The sequence below is a fragment of the Mya arenaria genome, chromosome 12 (genome assembly GCF_026914265.1).
Source record: "Mya arenaria isolate MELC-2E11 chromosome 12, ASM2691426v1".
Taxonomy (NCBI): Eukaryota; Metazoa; Mollusca; class Bivalvia; order Myida; family Myidae; genus Mya; species Mya arenaria.
In genome coordinates this window covers 6,625,782-6,642,065 of record NC_069133.1, presented here as the reverse complement: position 1 = coordinate 6,642,065, position 16,284 = coordinate 6,625,782, and the positions used below count along the sequence as shown (strand labels likewise).

General features: G+C 36.3%; 2 protein-coding genes across 2 annotated transcripts in view; one reads left to right on the top strand and one right to left on the bottom strand.

The window, feature by feature from the left end:
* The window catches only part of LOC128210291 (transient receptor potential cation channel subfamily M member-like 2), a 34,610-nt gene extending 27,554 nt beyond the window's left edge, over nucleotides 1-7,056 (bottom strand). Inside the window, exons 1-7 of the mRNA XM_052914548.1 lie at nucleotides 6,952-7,056; nucleotides 5,367-5,448; nucleotides 4,615-4,928; nucleotides 4,240-4,352; nucleotides 2,808-2,887; nucleotides 2,257-2,429; nucleotides 205-378 (exon numbers count right to left, since the gene is read on the bottom strand). Of these exons, the coding sequence (XP_052770508.1) occupies nucleotides 205-378; nucleotides 2,257-2,429; nucleotides 2,808-2,887; nucleotides 4,240-4,352; nucleotides 4,615-4,911 (837 nt within the window). The 5' untranslated portion in view covers nucleotides 4,912-4,928; nucleotides 5,367-5,448; nucleotides 6,952-7,056. The remainder of the gene's footprint in view (nucleotides 1-204; nucleotides 379-2,256; nucleotides 2,430-2,807; nucleotides 2,888-4,239; nucleotides 4,353-4,614; nucleotides 4,929-5,366; nucleotides 5,449-6,951) is intronic.
* Nucleotides 7,057-7,306: 250 nt separating this feature from the next.
* Nucleotides 7,307-15,347, top strand: LOC128210195 (probable phosphoglycerate mutase). The gene is made up of 6 exons (XM_052914374.1): nucleotides 7,307-7,505; nucleotides 8,129-8,338; nucleotides 8,848-8,931; nucleotides 11,117-11,215; nucleotides 12,097-12,205; nucleotides 14,621-15,347. Exons 1-6 carry the CDS (start codon nucleotides 7,374-7,376, stop codon nucleotides 14,740-14,742), a joined length of 756 nt encoding a protein of 251 aa, XP_052770334.1. The 5' UTR covers nucleotides 7,307-7,373; the 3' UTR covers nucleotides 14,743-15,347.
* Nucleotides 15,348-16,284: the final 937 nt, after the last annotated feature.

The following is a 16,284-nucleotide window of genomic DNA, read 5'->3' as shown; positions in this document are numbered from 1 at the left end:
GACGTACGTACGTACAGACAGACAGACAGACAGACGTACGTACGTACGTACGTACGGACAAGGGCAACCCTATATGCCGCCACTTTGTGGGGGCATAAAAAATGCACAATGATGCCGATGACACAAAGGATGTTACAATACGTAGACTTGTTTCATAAAAAACCCCAGACTAGCTCAGACTGTGAAATTCTCAACAACAATGACCTTGATAAGACCAGTAGAGAAAACATCTCGCATGCGGCCATCCAGCTTGAAATTCTTTGCTCCTCCAACAACCGAGATGACGAGATTTGGTACTTGTGGCTCCATGATTCGCCAGTGGATCTTCATCATGTCCAGGAGTTGACCAACATCAGCTTCATCAGTGATACGCACATACTGGAGAGAAGGAATGGAAAACAATAAATATCAATAAAACATTGAAAAAAAATCTTTAACAAGAGAATTAATGCCCATAAATAGCGTAAGCAAGTTTAGTAAAGATTGGATATGAAACGTTCATGTTAGAAAACTAACATGAAAGTTTGGCACCTAGAACAATGATGCCTTACACACTGGTGCCAGACAACAAATTCCTAATATGTGTGAAATACTATGCAAGCAATATACAAACACCCAAACACATACTACAGTCAAGTACAAACCCTGGCAGGCAACTTACAAACACCCAAACACAGACTACAGTCAAGTACAAACCCTGGCAGGCAATATACAAACACCCAAACACATACTACAGTCAAGTACAAACCCTGGCAGGCAACTTACAAACACCCAAACACAGACCACAGTCAAGTACAAACCTTGGTAGGCAACATACAAACACCCAAACACATACTACAGTCAAGTACAAACCTTGGCAGGCAACATACAAACACCCAAACACAGACCACAGTCAAGTACAAACCTTGGCAGGCAACATACAAACACCCAAACACAGACCACAGTCAAGTACAAACCTTGGCAGGCAACATACAAACACCCAAACACAGACAATAGTCAAGTACAAACCCTGGCAGGCAACATACAAACACCCAAACACAGACTACAGTCAAGTACAAACCTTGGCAGGCAATATACAAACACCCATACACATACTACAGTCATGTACAAACCTTGGCAGGCAACATACAAACACCCAAACACAGACCACAGTCAAGTACAAACCTTGGCAGGCAACATACAAACACCCAAACACAGACCACAGTCAAGTACAAACCTTGGCAGGCAACATACAAACACCCAAACACAGACTACAGTCAAGTACAAACCCTGGCAGGCAACATACAAACACCCAAACACAGACTACAGTCATGTACAAACCTTGGCAGGCAACTTACAAACACCCAAACACAGACTACAGTCAAGTACAAACCTTGGCAGGCAACATACAAACACCCAAACACAGACTACAGTCAAGTACAAACCCTGGCAGGCAACATACAAACACCCAAACACAGACTACAGTCATGTACAAACCTTGGCAGGCAATATACAAACACCCAAACACATACTACAGTCAAGTACAAACCTTGGCAGGCAATATACAAACACCCAAACACAGACTACAGTCATGTACAAACCTTGGCAGGCAACTTACAAACACCCAAACACAGACTACAGTCAAGTACAAACCCTGGCAGGCAACATACAAACACCCAAACACAGACTACAGTCAAGTACAAACCCTGGCAGGCAACATACAAACACCCAAACACAGACTATAGTCAAGTACAAACCTTGGCAGGCAACATACAAACACCCAAACACAGACTACAGTCAAGTACAAACCCTGGCAGGCAACATACAAACACCCAAACACAGACTACAGTCAAGTACAAACCCTGGCAGGCAATATACAAACACCCAAACACAGACTACAGTCAAGTACAAACCTTGGCAGGCAATATACAAACACCCATACACATACTACAGTCATGTACAAACCTTGGCAGGCAATATACAAACACCCAAACACATACTACAGTCAAGTACAAACCTTGGCAGGCAACATACAAACACCCAAACACAGACTACAGTCAAGTACAAACCTTGGCAGGCAACATACAAACACCAAACACTGACTACAGTCATGTACAAACCTTGGCAGGCAATATACAAACACCCAAACACATACTACAGTCAAATACAAACCTTGGCAGGCAATATACAAACACCCAAACACAGACTACAGTCATGTACAAACCTTGGAAGGCAACTTACATACAACAAAAACACATACTACAGTCCTGTACGAACCTTGGCAGGCTTTTTGCCTCCGACATGTTCCACATTCTCAAAGTTCATCTTTCCAAACGATGTTGTGACAGACACCTGAAGATCTCTTGTTGCATCCCAGGCTCGAGCAGGCTGGGGGAGTTTGTCTGGCGGTGGTTCTAACCTCCTATTAGGGGCCATCAATGCCTGCAGTTCTAAAAATGAGAACATTTACCTCTTAGACAAGGCATAATTATACATACGAAGCATATTTATATACTTTATTAGGCAGTCATCAAAATTAGACTTTTTATTGTTTTTAATAAATTGTTACACTAGTGCTTGGCAACAGAAACATTCGACAAGCCCTGTTTTATAAAATCCAGAATTTGAGCATGTGATGATTCGGACCACTGGACAACTACATCAAATGTGCTAATTCTTATCGACTATCAAATCAGCATATTTATACAGTAGACTAGTTGTGCCTATTTCTTGAGATAGCAATTGATGTATAACTCAGCTTTCTGCCTCACAACCAACACAGAATACATGTAGTTACATTTAAAACTAAAAGACAATCAATTACCTACCTTGGGGAACAATGTTAACATAATCTGTAGGCGAATCTCTCACAGCCTTGTGGTCACTGAGAACCTCCCCACATTGGCATCTGAAACAAAAACATCCACTATTTAGACCAATCTATTTCAAAATGTGGCAAAACTGGGCAGTTTTTAAACAAAAATGAAAATTACCGTACCGGACATATTATTGACTTCTACAGCATAGTATCAGAGACAAAAAAATCCATTGGCGTAATTGTGTTTTTATAAGCAAGGGTCAATATGAAAGATAACAAATTAGTCAGTAAGAATATTATTTGATGCAAAGAAAGGGTTTGGGAAAATTAAGTACATGTAATTTGATAAGAATACAGATGGAGAATTCCCCGAATGCATGACCATGCAACAGTCTTGACAAGAAAAAATACAAGGAATTTTCAACCATAACCCTTGTGTGAAATTGACCTTTACACTTCAGACATAAGTGTAGTCATGTCAAATATTTGCACCAAGTTATTTTAAAATCCTCTAATGCATGGCCAAGTTACAGCAAGGATAAGCCAAAATACACTACAAGGAATTTCGACCAATGATCCTAAAGTGACCTTGACCTTTGCCCTAAAGATAATGGCTCTTACAACACACATTGTCCATTAATGGTGAAAATGTATGCCAAATTATTTCAAAATCTTCTAATGCATGGCCAATTTGTTACAGCCTAGACAAGCCAAAATATAGGACATTTTTACAAAGGACCCTTAAGTGCAACCTTGACCTTGACATGGGTCTTGCATGGATCACTAGTCATGGTGAACATCTGTGCCAAGTTATTTCAAAATCCCCATAAATGACAAAGTTACAGCCTGGACAATTAAAAATACAAGGTATATATACCAATGTCCATAGGTGTGACCTTGACCTATGATGTACAGTAATTCAGCTTAATCTTGACACATCATCATGTGCCAAGTTATTTTAAAATCCCTCTATGCATGACAAAGTTACAGCCTAAAGTAAAGTACAAGGAATTGGGTCTTGTACACGACACACTGTCTTGTCATGGAAAACATTTGTGCCATGTTATCTTAAAATCTCTCTATGAATGGCAAATTACAGCCAGAACAAAAACTGTTAACATTGCCTGCTCATCTGTCTGCCTGTCGACATACCCCTGTCTAATAATCTAGATTTTCCAACGTACAATAGTTAAGAAAATTTCATGGCTGACAGAACCATTGCATAAAAGATTGCTATAAGAGTTACTTACTACATAATTCTTGTACAGATATATTACCATTGGGGTATTCATAGGCACAATTTAATATTTTAATAACAACAATCCAGTCATACCGGTACATTACTTGTTGAAAACTTACTTTTGGGGGATATTATTTTACAATACTTTGTTAGACATGTATGTTACAACTTTGATATTATTCTTAGTTAGGTAGACAATTACTTTAGATCCCTGATGTGTTTTGCGACTGGCTTTTGAACCTTTTTTGGCACAAAGTATTGGCACTCCTTCTGTCGAAAGTGTTGCGTGATGAATTCATTCATGTCATGGATTTTCTGAAGTAAAAAGAAAAATTTCACCTTCGGAAAACTGTTCAAAACACTCTTGAATGAGCTGCTTGTACATGTGTATATCAATTAAAAGATTATGTTTCATTCAAACATATACTCAAGGTAAACATTTTATCAGTATTATAAAGAAGAAAGTTATTAAAAAATTTAATACATTACTTCTATAAATGGAAACTCAAAACCACAAAACTTTATAACATAACAAAATAATTTTACTGATATAATAGTATAGTTATGAACTGTATACCTTCAAATATGGATCCTCTTCATCTATATACCCTTCAAGAAATGAACTCTGGCCTTTACTCTGAGATTTACTCTGACTCTTTCCTGGCTTCGCTTTGCTTTGCGACTTGCTGGGTACACCAGACATACCCGGAACTTTCTTGCGCACTCCCACCCATCTAGCTTCCTTGAGGGTCATCTGGTTTTTCTGATACTCGCGTTCAGAAAAGCTGACTGAGGAACTGACTCCACCATGATAATCTATATGGGAATAACCGGTGTCGTAGTCGTAGGACTGGTCCGGGTAGACAGAAGCCATCTTCTTTGATTTGTTGTCTACAGAGAATTAACAAGAGTCAATGTTAAGAAATAATAATTTTTGATAGATCAATCACATAGGATAAGTGTTAAGTTTTTGTCTTGTTTTGTTTTTAATTCTGGGAGATATTCCACATCCGCTGGGAGACTGAGGTATTGATCCCAAATTTGGGGGATTTTTCCTCCACAAGGGTATACTGTATAGCTTTTAACATAAAATGTTTCTATATTAACAATTCAATAAATATTTGATAATAATTAATATTTTATTTATATATGAATAACTTTTAAAATGAGATACCTAAGAAATACATACATAACACCACGGACCTATAAAGCTGGTTTATTATAAGGTCCGTGATAACACATCTGTACTAACAAACATACCATACTTTACAATATCATATATGAATACTTATAGAATTAAATTATAAATAGACAAAGAAAGCAGATTACCTGATTTTTTTCAAGAACTCATTAAATCCTGCTTTACTTCATCACATCTTGTACTTCCCCTGGAACATTTTTGTCTTCTAATCTGAGAACAAGAACAAATGTCAAGGTAAAAATGTAAAACAATAAATCAAAATAAATTATATCGACAAATAATCTACTTTTATACCACACAAGCTTAGTAACTTTGAATACAAATTAAACAAACCTAATACAGGTACATAATAATGATAATAATAATTATAATTATAATAACAATAATAATAATAATAATAATAATAATAATAATAATAATAATAATAATATATTAGAGCTATATAACATAACAATTGAATTCATACAAGTTTTTAAGAGTCTGACATAGGAAAACAAAATTCATGCGAAATTTTAAAAAACACAAATACTTATTTTAATGATTCAATGTTTCAAAACATCATTAAAAGTTGAAAATAAAGCTGTATGGTATTTTTTTTCAAGTGACATAAATACTCTTTTTGGCAAAAACTCGGACAGTTATGCTTTTGACATATAACAAGTACCTGCCATTTGCCGTTTGTTGTTTGTTCATTAAGGTGAGTAGTAGACAACTTTTGTTTTTGTTTTTTGTATATGACTTGGTTTACGGTTTTTCTCTTTTCCAAATTTTAAAACCATGCAACAAAAAGTTAAATTTACAAAGTATGAACCTAAGATCTAGTTTGATCTTGGTTTATAGTTGTCATATATTTATTACCGGGAAACACAAGGAGGCGATGCATTCTTGTAGACATTTAATATGGTAATACCAGATTGTTTCATGATATTCTTAGAGCAACAAGGTAACAAGAGGTCAAGAAGCATGGACCGTAGAGGTCATATATATAGCTCCATTATGACAGTAGTTACATGTATATCTTTTAATAACACCGTATATTTCTTAACAACAAAAGTAATTTAAACATATTGATCTTGACCAATTTAAGTACGGGTAAGTTATTGAGTGTTTGTAATAATACCAAACATCGGAAAGGGATTTACATAAGTTGCTGTACAGCTTGTGATCCGAACAACAACATGCTGATTTGTTTATTGTGCATTGTATGATACTAAATTAATACTGTTTAAACTAAAATAAAACAGTATTTGAGCCATAAATGACTTCTGTTGTCCTAAAAGGGGAAAAGAAGTTGGACTGTGATGTCAGCCTGCTAAGTGAAAGGACCTGTTGGGGATAATCCCCAGTCTGGCATACACTAGCTTTTTATCTCATTCTAGGTTTTAGGAAGACAGGTGAAATACCTCTATTTTATACAGAAATTTACATCGCATTTGCATCGGGTCCTCGGACTGTTGTCAACATTTAAAATGCATAATTCAATGCAACAATAAGCACTGATTATGCATCAGTCAATTGTAACCACACACACACACCCCCCCGGCATGACTGCTGCAGTGCATGACAAAATTGACATGCCACATGAATTGACATGTTTACAATTTCACAACTTGACACAAATCACAGGCAATGTCTGAGACATTGGCAGACCAGCTTCATGAAATGCTTGAGAGGAAACACATCTTCCAATTTGACCTATTTGAGTATCATTACCTAAGTCATTGTGCTGAATGGTCTTGTTAAACTTCCAAAGGAGATGAAATATAACTTTTCTTTAAATTAAAAAGCACCTGTTTACTTGCAACCATGGCAAGTCTGTACACTTCCTGTTTTGATGTGAATGAAAAGGAGCAATAGATCCGAAATTATAAAATTCTGATATTCTTTTTTAATGAACTATATCAAAGTCTTGAACTTTAGATATTTAAACATAAAGGAAGATATTAAATAAATTACAAATTTCAAAGTTGTTAAACTATCGTTTTTGAGATCTCATTTAATTCGATTTTCTAAATTAACTCCTTGCCTACTTTATCAGACAAGATTTATCGGGTTTGAATACTCTTTCAAAGCTGCAAGGTCAGGGTCACATTACTGGAGTTAGCCAAGGTCGCGATTTCCTGCTTATATCTAAAATGACTACAAAATATAAGATCGTTCTCGTTCGCCATGGCGAAAGTGAGTACAACAAAGAGAACCGGTTTTGTGGCTGGTATGACGCGGATCTGTCGCCAACCGGACTGGAGGAAGCGAAAAATGCAGGAAAGGTACAAGTTGAACAGTTGTCGAGTTAAAAGGAAAATCAACTTCCAAACAAGGTTACATTACATGCAGTTCATGCAGAGGTGGTTCAAGGATTTGGCGGCAGCAACGTCTGATGTGCACTATATGGGGATCAAGGATTTCGCATAAAAGGGGGTGTAACTTTGGGGCGTACACTTTTGACGAGGGACCCTCTCTCAGTACCAAGATTTATTTTGTTAAAATGTTGGCTTTATTTTTTTAGGAATTTCTTGTCCGAAATGATGCATTTGGGATGTATTTTATTACTTTTTTCTCCTATATTGAAATAATAAGTAAACTTGGATGCTTAAGGGGGGGGGGGGGGGGGCGGGCGCACAGTTGTGTGCACCCTGCCCCTTGGATCTGCTCTTTTGCCCCCTCTCCACCAGAAAGATGCACAACCACTATTTTTAATTTTTTTATACGGGGGGAGCCAGAGAGGTAGATTTGTGTCCAGAGAGGTAGATTTTACAGAAAGTCATAAAATGTTCAGCCTATAAATACACATACTGCATAATTGTACTGTTGTTAAAATCAGTTTTTCAAGTAACAAAGTATAAGCAGGCTTTCAACAGTCATCATCTCATCAATGTTTGCATGATTTCAGATGCTGAAAGAGAAAAACTACACATTTGACATTGCATATACAAGCGTACTGAAGAGAGCTCTCAAGACCTTGTTCATGATTCAAGATGAGATGGATCTACACTGGATCCCCGTAGTTCGACACTGGAGACTGAATGAACGCCACTATGGTGGACTTCAGGGCCTCAATAAGTCTGAGACAGCTGCCAAACACGGAGAGGCACAAGTCAAGGTGATATAGCATCTGAATAGGGATTTTACTCTAGCACGAATATGCAATGTCCGATAAAGCTGCATTATTACATGTATATTAAAATTTTAACCTTTTTTCTTTCAAAATAATGTTGATCTCAGCCAAAATATACCAATATGCCTGCAACATTATAAGCATAAATCGGGAAACTTGATTCAAACATAGCCCGAGCCCCGCAGTATTGTCACATGAAAGCTGTGCTTGTGCAAAGTTGATGACTTAAAAGACGAGATTTGAACATCTATCAATTTTCCGTACATGGTGCAAGCTGTCAGTAGCTTTTTCTTACTTTGAACAATTTTGGATGGCTGCACTTGGGTAAAAAAATCTTGAAAATTACCAACCCGAAAACTTGCAAAATGTATATATTTAACAAACCTAGTAACTATTTCAATTGTGCAGCACTTGCATGGTTGTGCTTATTTCAAAATGGATAAAATATTATGACAGTTTATAATCATGTACCTAAAAATGATCTCATACTGTAGATCTGGAGACGTTCGTATGACACCCCACCCCCAGCCCTTGAGCCCAGTGACCCTCGTTCAGCCACCCAGGAGGTTAAATATGCCGTAAGTGTTGGGTTCACACAGTAGATTTTCAAATGTATATAAATATTAGTAAGGGCACCGACAACCTAAATTACTGACAATTTACGTAAGTGCTTCAGTGCAAGTGTACAGCTCCAATCACGCGGGTTGTGGGTGATGTAACTGTTTAGTTACATGTTGACGAGTTCTATAACATAATGCATTAAAAGAATAACGCTGTAACTTATCTGAAAGCTAAGCACTGAACGGTAAAACCATAATCGTTTTTGACATGGGATCAAAGAAAACACCCTCAAACACTGCTGGTTTGGAAAACTAAATTACGTCATAAGCTCGACTATTGGAAGAATAAGGAGAGCTATACTACTCACCCAAGCGTCGGCGTCGGCGTCACCCCTTGGTTAAGGTTTTGCGTGCAAGCACACATAGGTTAATATCTCAGCAACTACTTGAGGTATTGCATTGAGACTTTATACAATGGTACTCAACCATCCAACCTACTCAATTAACCAAGTTAGATAACTCTAGTTTGCATTTAATGCAAATAATAGGCCTTTATTATTTGACTTAGAAATTCTGGTTAAGGTTTTGCGTGCAAGCACACATAGGTTAATATCTCAGCAACTGCTTGTGGTATTGCATTGAGACTTGATACAATGGTACTCAACCATCCAACCTACTTAATTTACCAAGTTAGATAACTCTAGTTTGCATTTAATGAAATAATTGCCCTTTATTATTCGACTCAGAAATTCTGGTTAAGGTTTTGCATGTAAGCACACATAGGTTAATATCTCAGCAACTACTGAATGAATTGCATTGAGACTTTATAAAATGGTACTCAACCATCCAATCTACTTAAATAACCAAGTAAGATAATTCTAGTTTGCATTAAATTCAAATAATGACCCCTTTTTTATTCAACATAGAATTTCTGGTTAAGATTTTGCATGTAACCACTTTTAAAGTCAATAATGCTTCAGCAAATACTTCATGTATTGCATTGAAACTTTACACACAGGCTCCCAACCATTTAACCTTCTTACTTAATCAAGTAAGATAACTCTACCTTTCATATTATATAATTTTTGCCCCTTTATTATGCGACTTAGAAATTCTGGTTAAGGTCTTGCATGTTAGCACACATAGGATAATATCTCAGCAACTACTTGATGTATTGCATTGAGACTTTATACAATGGTATTCAACCACCCAACCTAATTGAATAATCAAGTTAGATAACTGTGTTTTGCAAATAATGGCCCTTTATTATTACACTTAAAAATTCTGGTTAAAATTTTGCATGTAACCACATTTATGTTAATATCTCCGCACATCATGTATTGCATTGAAATCTAATCTAACAGTGATCCATGCATGTTTTGCCAAAACTTTTAAATCCTTACACTGAAAAGCGGCGGAATAGTCAAGCGCGCTGTCTCTGTGACAGCTCTTGTTTTGTATTATAATTGCGTAAATCAATCCAATGTTTTTGTATAGGAGTGGCAGAATAACCTATATGTTAAAGTGACAGTCTTATTCAAAATCAATACATACACATGTATAACAAGCATACATTTTGGGTGATAAACCATCAACTTCTTATTAAATAATTCATTTATGGAATTTTTTTAATTATTGATACCGGTAGCAAGTTTATAACCGTGTATTTAATAACTGAAATGCAAAAATATCAAATGATTGGTGAACGCTTAAAGATTTACTGTGATCTACTATAGTCTCATATCGTCGAAATAGCTTGTTTTCTGCACCTTTATTTCAAATTAAACACAGTATCCTTCATAAGAACCATTGTTTTCCACATTTATTAATCCTTTTTGGTGAATTAAAACAATTTTATTAAATATGGTAAATCTTATTTGGGAGTAAGAGTGCATCTTTAAATCACATAAATCATAACCATTAAAATTATACTACTTATTTGTACATGATTCTATAATAAATGACCTCTATCAAATATAGATAATAGACACATTTTTGTTGTTTACTTAGTATACATTTAAGTCAAGAAAATGTTGTTTAAGATTGTCCAGTAGCTTCACAGTCATTGAAATTCAAGTCCCTAATTCTTACACTAGTAAGGCATTGATTTTCTTTAAAAAGTTGTCACATGATATGCATTATTTTAATTTATATTTTTAACAAACATGGTCATTTTCAAGTTTCTTGTATACCTCTATTTCAGCAATATGACGAGGCAGTGGTTCCGCTATGTGAATGTCTGAAGGACACGGTTGAAAGGGTGCTGCCATACTGGCATGATGTCATTGTACCGACTATCAAGGTTAGTTATTATACGAACAGATAAATATATCTCGGGATTATATAGGAGTTGCATTTGTCATGTCATGTTGCGCAGCAAAAGTCTTGTGTCAAATGTAGCTCCTTAAGTTGTGCACCTACACCGTTAAAACTTCATAGGACTGTTGTAGGGCATAGGTGTTGGTGCACCTGCCACTTATTGCACAAAAGTTATGGCCTTTGATTAAGTTAAAAATGGTATGAAAAATCTTATGTTACTTGTAGTACCCAAAGTATTACATCTACACTTGTGAAACTTCATAGGAATGTTGGTCAGAATGGAATGTGGTGTACCTGCCATTTCTTTCAAATTTAACTCAGTCTAACAAGTTATGGCCCTTGCCTAAGTAAAAAAAAATGGTCTAAAAATCATGTCAGATGAAGCACCAAAAGTATTGTGTATATATATATATATATATATATACTCACATGAAACTTCAAAGGAATGTTGGTCAGCATGGACTGTTGTGCTCTACATTTAACCATTCTGTGTCCAGGCGGCGTTTGGGGGTACTCGTAACAATTTTGATAGCTCTAGTTTATAATGAATCAATGACATTTTTTATCATTTAAAAGTTATTTCATGTGTTTTACAATCATTCTTTTATACATTTCTTTTGTGATGTTGTCCCTGCCAGATGACATAGACAATTATATTTTGATTAAAACTGAACTATACGTCTGAGTATTGCAAATTTCCCATATATTCCAAATGTTGAGGAAAAGAACATTCCGAAAGACAATAATATTGCTTTATTTTATCACCAACTTTTGGTGATATTACTTTTTTCATTTTAAATATCACATTAAATATATATGCTATTATATTAATGAACTTGTCTTAACAATTTTTCTTCATTACAGTCCGGCCAGCAGGTGCTGATATCTGCCCATGGCAACAGTCTACGAGCACTGATTAAATATCTAGACAAAGTATCTGACGATGCTATCACTGAATTAAATGTTCCAACAGGTAGGCTTCATACATACATGTTGTTCAAATATTAAGAATAATTCTGTCGGAGAAAAAATGAAAACATTTTATTTAAACATATATTTTTCGTTTTATGAAATGCTTTAACTAACAGAAAAAATCGACTACTCTGGCTAACCAACTCCTAGCATCAGGCAAACAGCAAGATGTATGTTATTATAGAATGATGTTCTTTATTTACTCCGTAATCTATAATTGATTTGTACATGCCACAATAATAAACAATTTTGTTAACAAACATAGTTATAGCCACATGGTGAAAAACTAAATGTAAGCTTTTTTTGCATTTAAACCAAACATATTTTGAAATTCCTTGTTTTGTCATTGTCACTGACCATTATATCACTAGAACCCCCTGGCATTGTCATTGAGCATTACACCACTAGAACCCCTGATATTGTCACTGATCATTATACAACTAGAAGCCTGGCATTGTCACTGATCATTATACCACTAGAAGCCTGGCATTGTCAATGGTCATTACACCACTAGAAGCCTGGCAATGTCACTGATCATTACACCACTAGAAGCCTGGCATTGTCACTGATCATTACACCACTAGAACCCCTGACATTGTCACTGATCATTACACCACTAGAAGCCTGGCATTGTCACTGGTTATTACACCACTAGAACCCCTGACATTGTCACTGATCATTATACCACTAGAAGCCTGGCATTGTCACTGATCATTACACCACTAGAAGCCCTGACATTGTCACTGATCATTACACCACTAGAAGCCTGGCATTGTCACTGATCATTACACCACTAGAACCCCTGACATTGTCACTGATCATTACACCACTAGAAGCCTGGCATTGTCACTGATCATTACACCACTAGAACCCCTGACATTGTCACTGATCATTACACCACTAGAAGCCTGACATTGTCACTGATCATTACACCACTAGAAGCCCTGACATTGTCACTGATCATTATACCACTAGAAGCCTGGCATTGTTACTGGTCATTACAACACTAGAAGCATGGCTTTGTCACTGATCATTACACCACTAGAAGCCCTGACATTGTCACTGATCATTATACCACTAGAAGCCTGGCATTGTTACTGGTCATTACAACACTAGAAGCATGGCTTTGTCACTGATCATTACACCACTAGAAGCCTGGCAATGTCACTGATCATTACACCACTAGAAGCCTGGCAATGTCACTGATCATTACACCACTAGAAGCCTGGCAATGTTACTGATCATTACACCACAAGAAACCTGGCAATGTCACTGATCATTACACCACTAGAAGCCTGGCATTGTCACTGATCATTACACCACTAGAAGCCTGGCATTGTCACCGATCATTATACCACTAGAAGCATGGCATTGTCACCGATCATTATACCACTAGAAGCCTGACATTGTCACTGATCATTACACCACTAGAAGCCTGGCAATGTCACTGATCATTACACCACTAGAAGCCATGCAATGTCATTGATCATTACAACACTAAAAGCCTGGCAATGTCACTGATCATTATACCACAGAAGACTGGCAATGTCACTGATCATTACACCACTAGAAGCCATGCAATGTCATTGATCATTACACCACTAGAAGCCTGGCAATGTCACTGATCATTATACCACAGAAGCATGGCAATTTCATTGATCATTTCACCACTAGAAGCATGACAATGTCACAGATCATTACACCACTATAAGCCCTGACATTGTCACTGATCATTATACCACTAGAAGCCTGGCATTGTCACTGGTCATTACAACACTAGAAGCATGGCTTTGTCACTGATCATTACACCACTAGAAGCCTGGCAATGTCACTGATCATTACACCACTAGAAGCCTGGCAATGTCACTGATCATTACACCAATAGAAGCCTGGCAATGTTACTGATCATTACACCACTAGAAACCTGGCAATGTCACTGATCATTACACCACTAGAAGCCTGGCATTGTCACTGATCATTACACCACTAGAAACCTGGCAATGTCACTGATCATTACACCACTAGAAGCATGGCATTGTCACTGATCATTACACCACTAGAAGTCTGGCAATGTCACTGATCATTATACCACTAGAAGCCTGGCATTGTCACCGATCATTTTACCACTTAAAGCCTGACATTGTCACTGATCATTACACCACTAGAAGCCTGGCAATGTCACTGATCATTACACCACTAGAAGCCATGCAATGTCATTGATCATTACACCACTAGAAGCCTGGCAATGTCACTGATCATTATGCCACAGAAGCCTGGCAATGTCACTGATCATTACACCACTAGAAGCCATGCAATGTCATTGATCATTTCACCACTAGAAGCATGACGATGTCACAGATCATTACACCACTAGAAGCCTGGCAATGTCACTGATGGACTCTTTTTCTGTTTCCAGGCATCCCCCTTGTGTATGAACTGGACGCCAACATGAAGCCAGTAAAACACTACTATCTAGCCGATGAGGCCCAGGTCAAGGCTGCTATGGAGAAAGTAGCCAATCAGGGCAAGGCTAAATAAACAGCCAGCCATTTAGAAACAAGCTTGCATACAAGACCCAATTAGATATGGATTTTTCATATTGATGTTTATGAAATATAATCGAATAAAATGTGAGGTATTAAATCTCCCCATTAAATGTCTTCAAATGAGGCTAGTTATGTTATGATTGAGTTCGGACACATGGATATACAAAAACAATTGAAATGTTTTTTTCCGCTTGAAAATTTATTTTGTTGATTTTCGTTCGTCATACCATAGTTTTACTGTTTTTCATTCCTTTAAGACATTAATTGTTTTATACTCCTTTTAACGATATTTTATCCATTACTATGATTGAAGTTATGTTGTTGATGTCTTAGTAACTAAATACCTAGAAGTTAAGCTTTCATTGCTGAATGTTCTTTAAAACTAAGAATACACTTAAAAATAACTGTCAGATAAAAATTACACATTGTCCAACTGTAATTTTGTTGTAGATAGAAAGATATAATTTATTTAATAAATTGCATTTAAGTGCTTATTGTGCATGTGTTCGGTACAATATTTCTATGTTATAGGATATTTTAGCTTCTGTACAACGTTGTAGTTGATGTTTCATTTTCCAATAAAGCTCTAAAAGGGTTTTCATTTTTTACTTGTTCTTTTTCAAAGAAAGAAGTTGAGGTATTGTTATAGTCTGAGTGTCATGTGAAAGAAATTGAACTTTAGCCATAACTCGTACAAGAGAACCTTGCCTTCTTGGCTGAATAAGACTTACATGCCAATAAATTACTATAGGAGTAAGGATACTTCAAACATTTGACCAATATTCTGTCCAAGTTTCATGAAGAATCAAGGGAAAATGCATTAATAATTGAGTTTTTATTCAAAGTGTCCCAAAAATATCTACCCGTACATAGCTCCAAAAGTATTGCACCTACACACAATACTAATTAGGAATGCTGTAAGCAAGGGCTGTGGTGAACCTGCCAATTTCACTTGGTCTTACAACAGTTATGTCCCTTGACTTTGTTAAGAAGATAGCCCAGATGGCTCTTAATCCCGTAGTGAAAAAATTATTACTTACTATTTGTTGATTTTTATAAAACTGTTCCTTAGGCATTTTTGCACATTAGGTATTTAGGCAAATTGAGACCCCCTTCTTAAATACAATCAGATAATCTAGCTTTGTGGAAGTGATGCTGGCATGGCATACAGGTAAATGTTAACAAATATGTCCACAAACCTTGGACAAGGAATTTTGCCAACAGTAAAAGGTTGTTAGTTATTATCTTTAACCTTTGACCCACTGACCTCAATTTTGTTGGGGTCTATCTGCTGGCCCCAATTTCTTGAAACTTAATCCCTTCTAACCGGATTAAGCTCACTATTTTTGTTTTTCAATAATTTGCGTAATATTTACTTCTGTGAGAGTTTATATACTTTATATAGGAATTATCTTTATGATGATCACAATAAAATGGCATTTATGAAAAAATTCAATTTGAGTATATATTTTCGCTAATTGAAATAAGCTACTTATATTAAGCCTGTTCAGCTTATGAAGTTTCGAGAAATTGG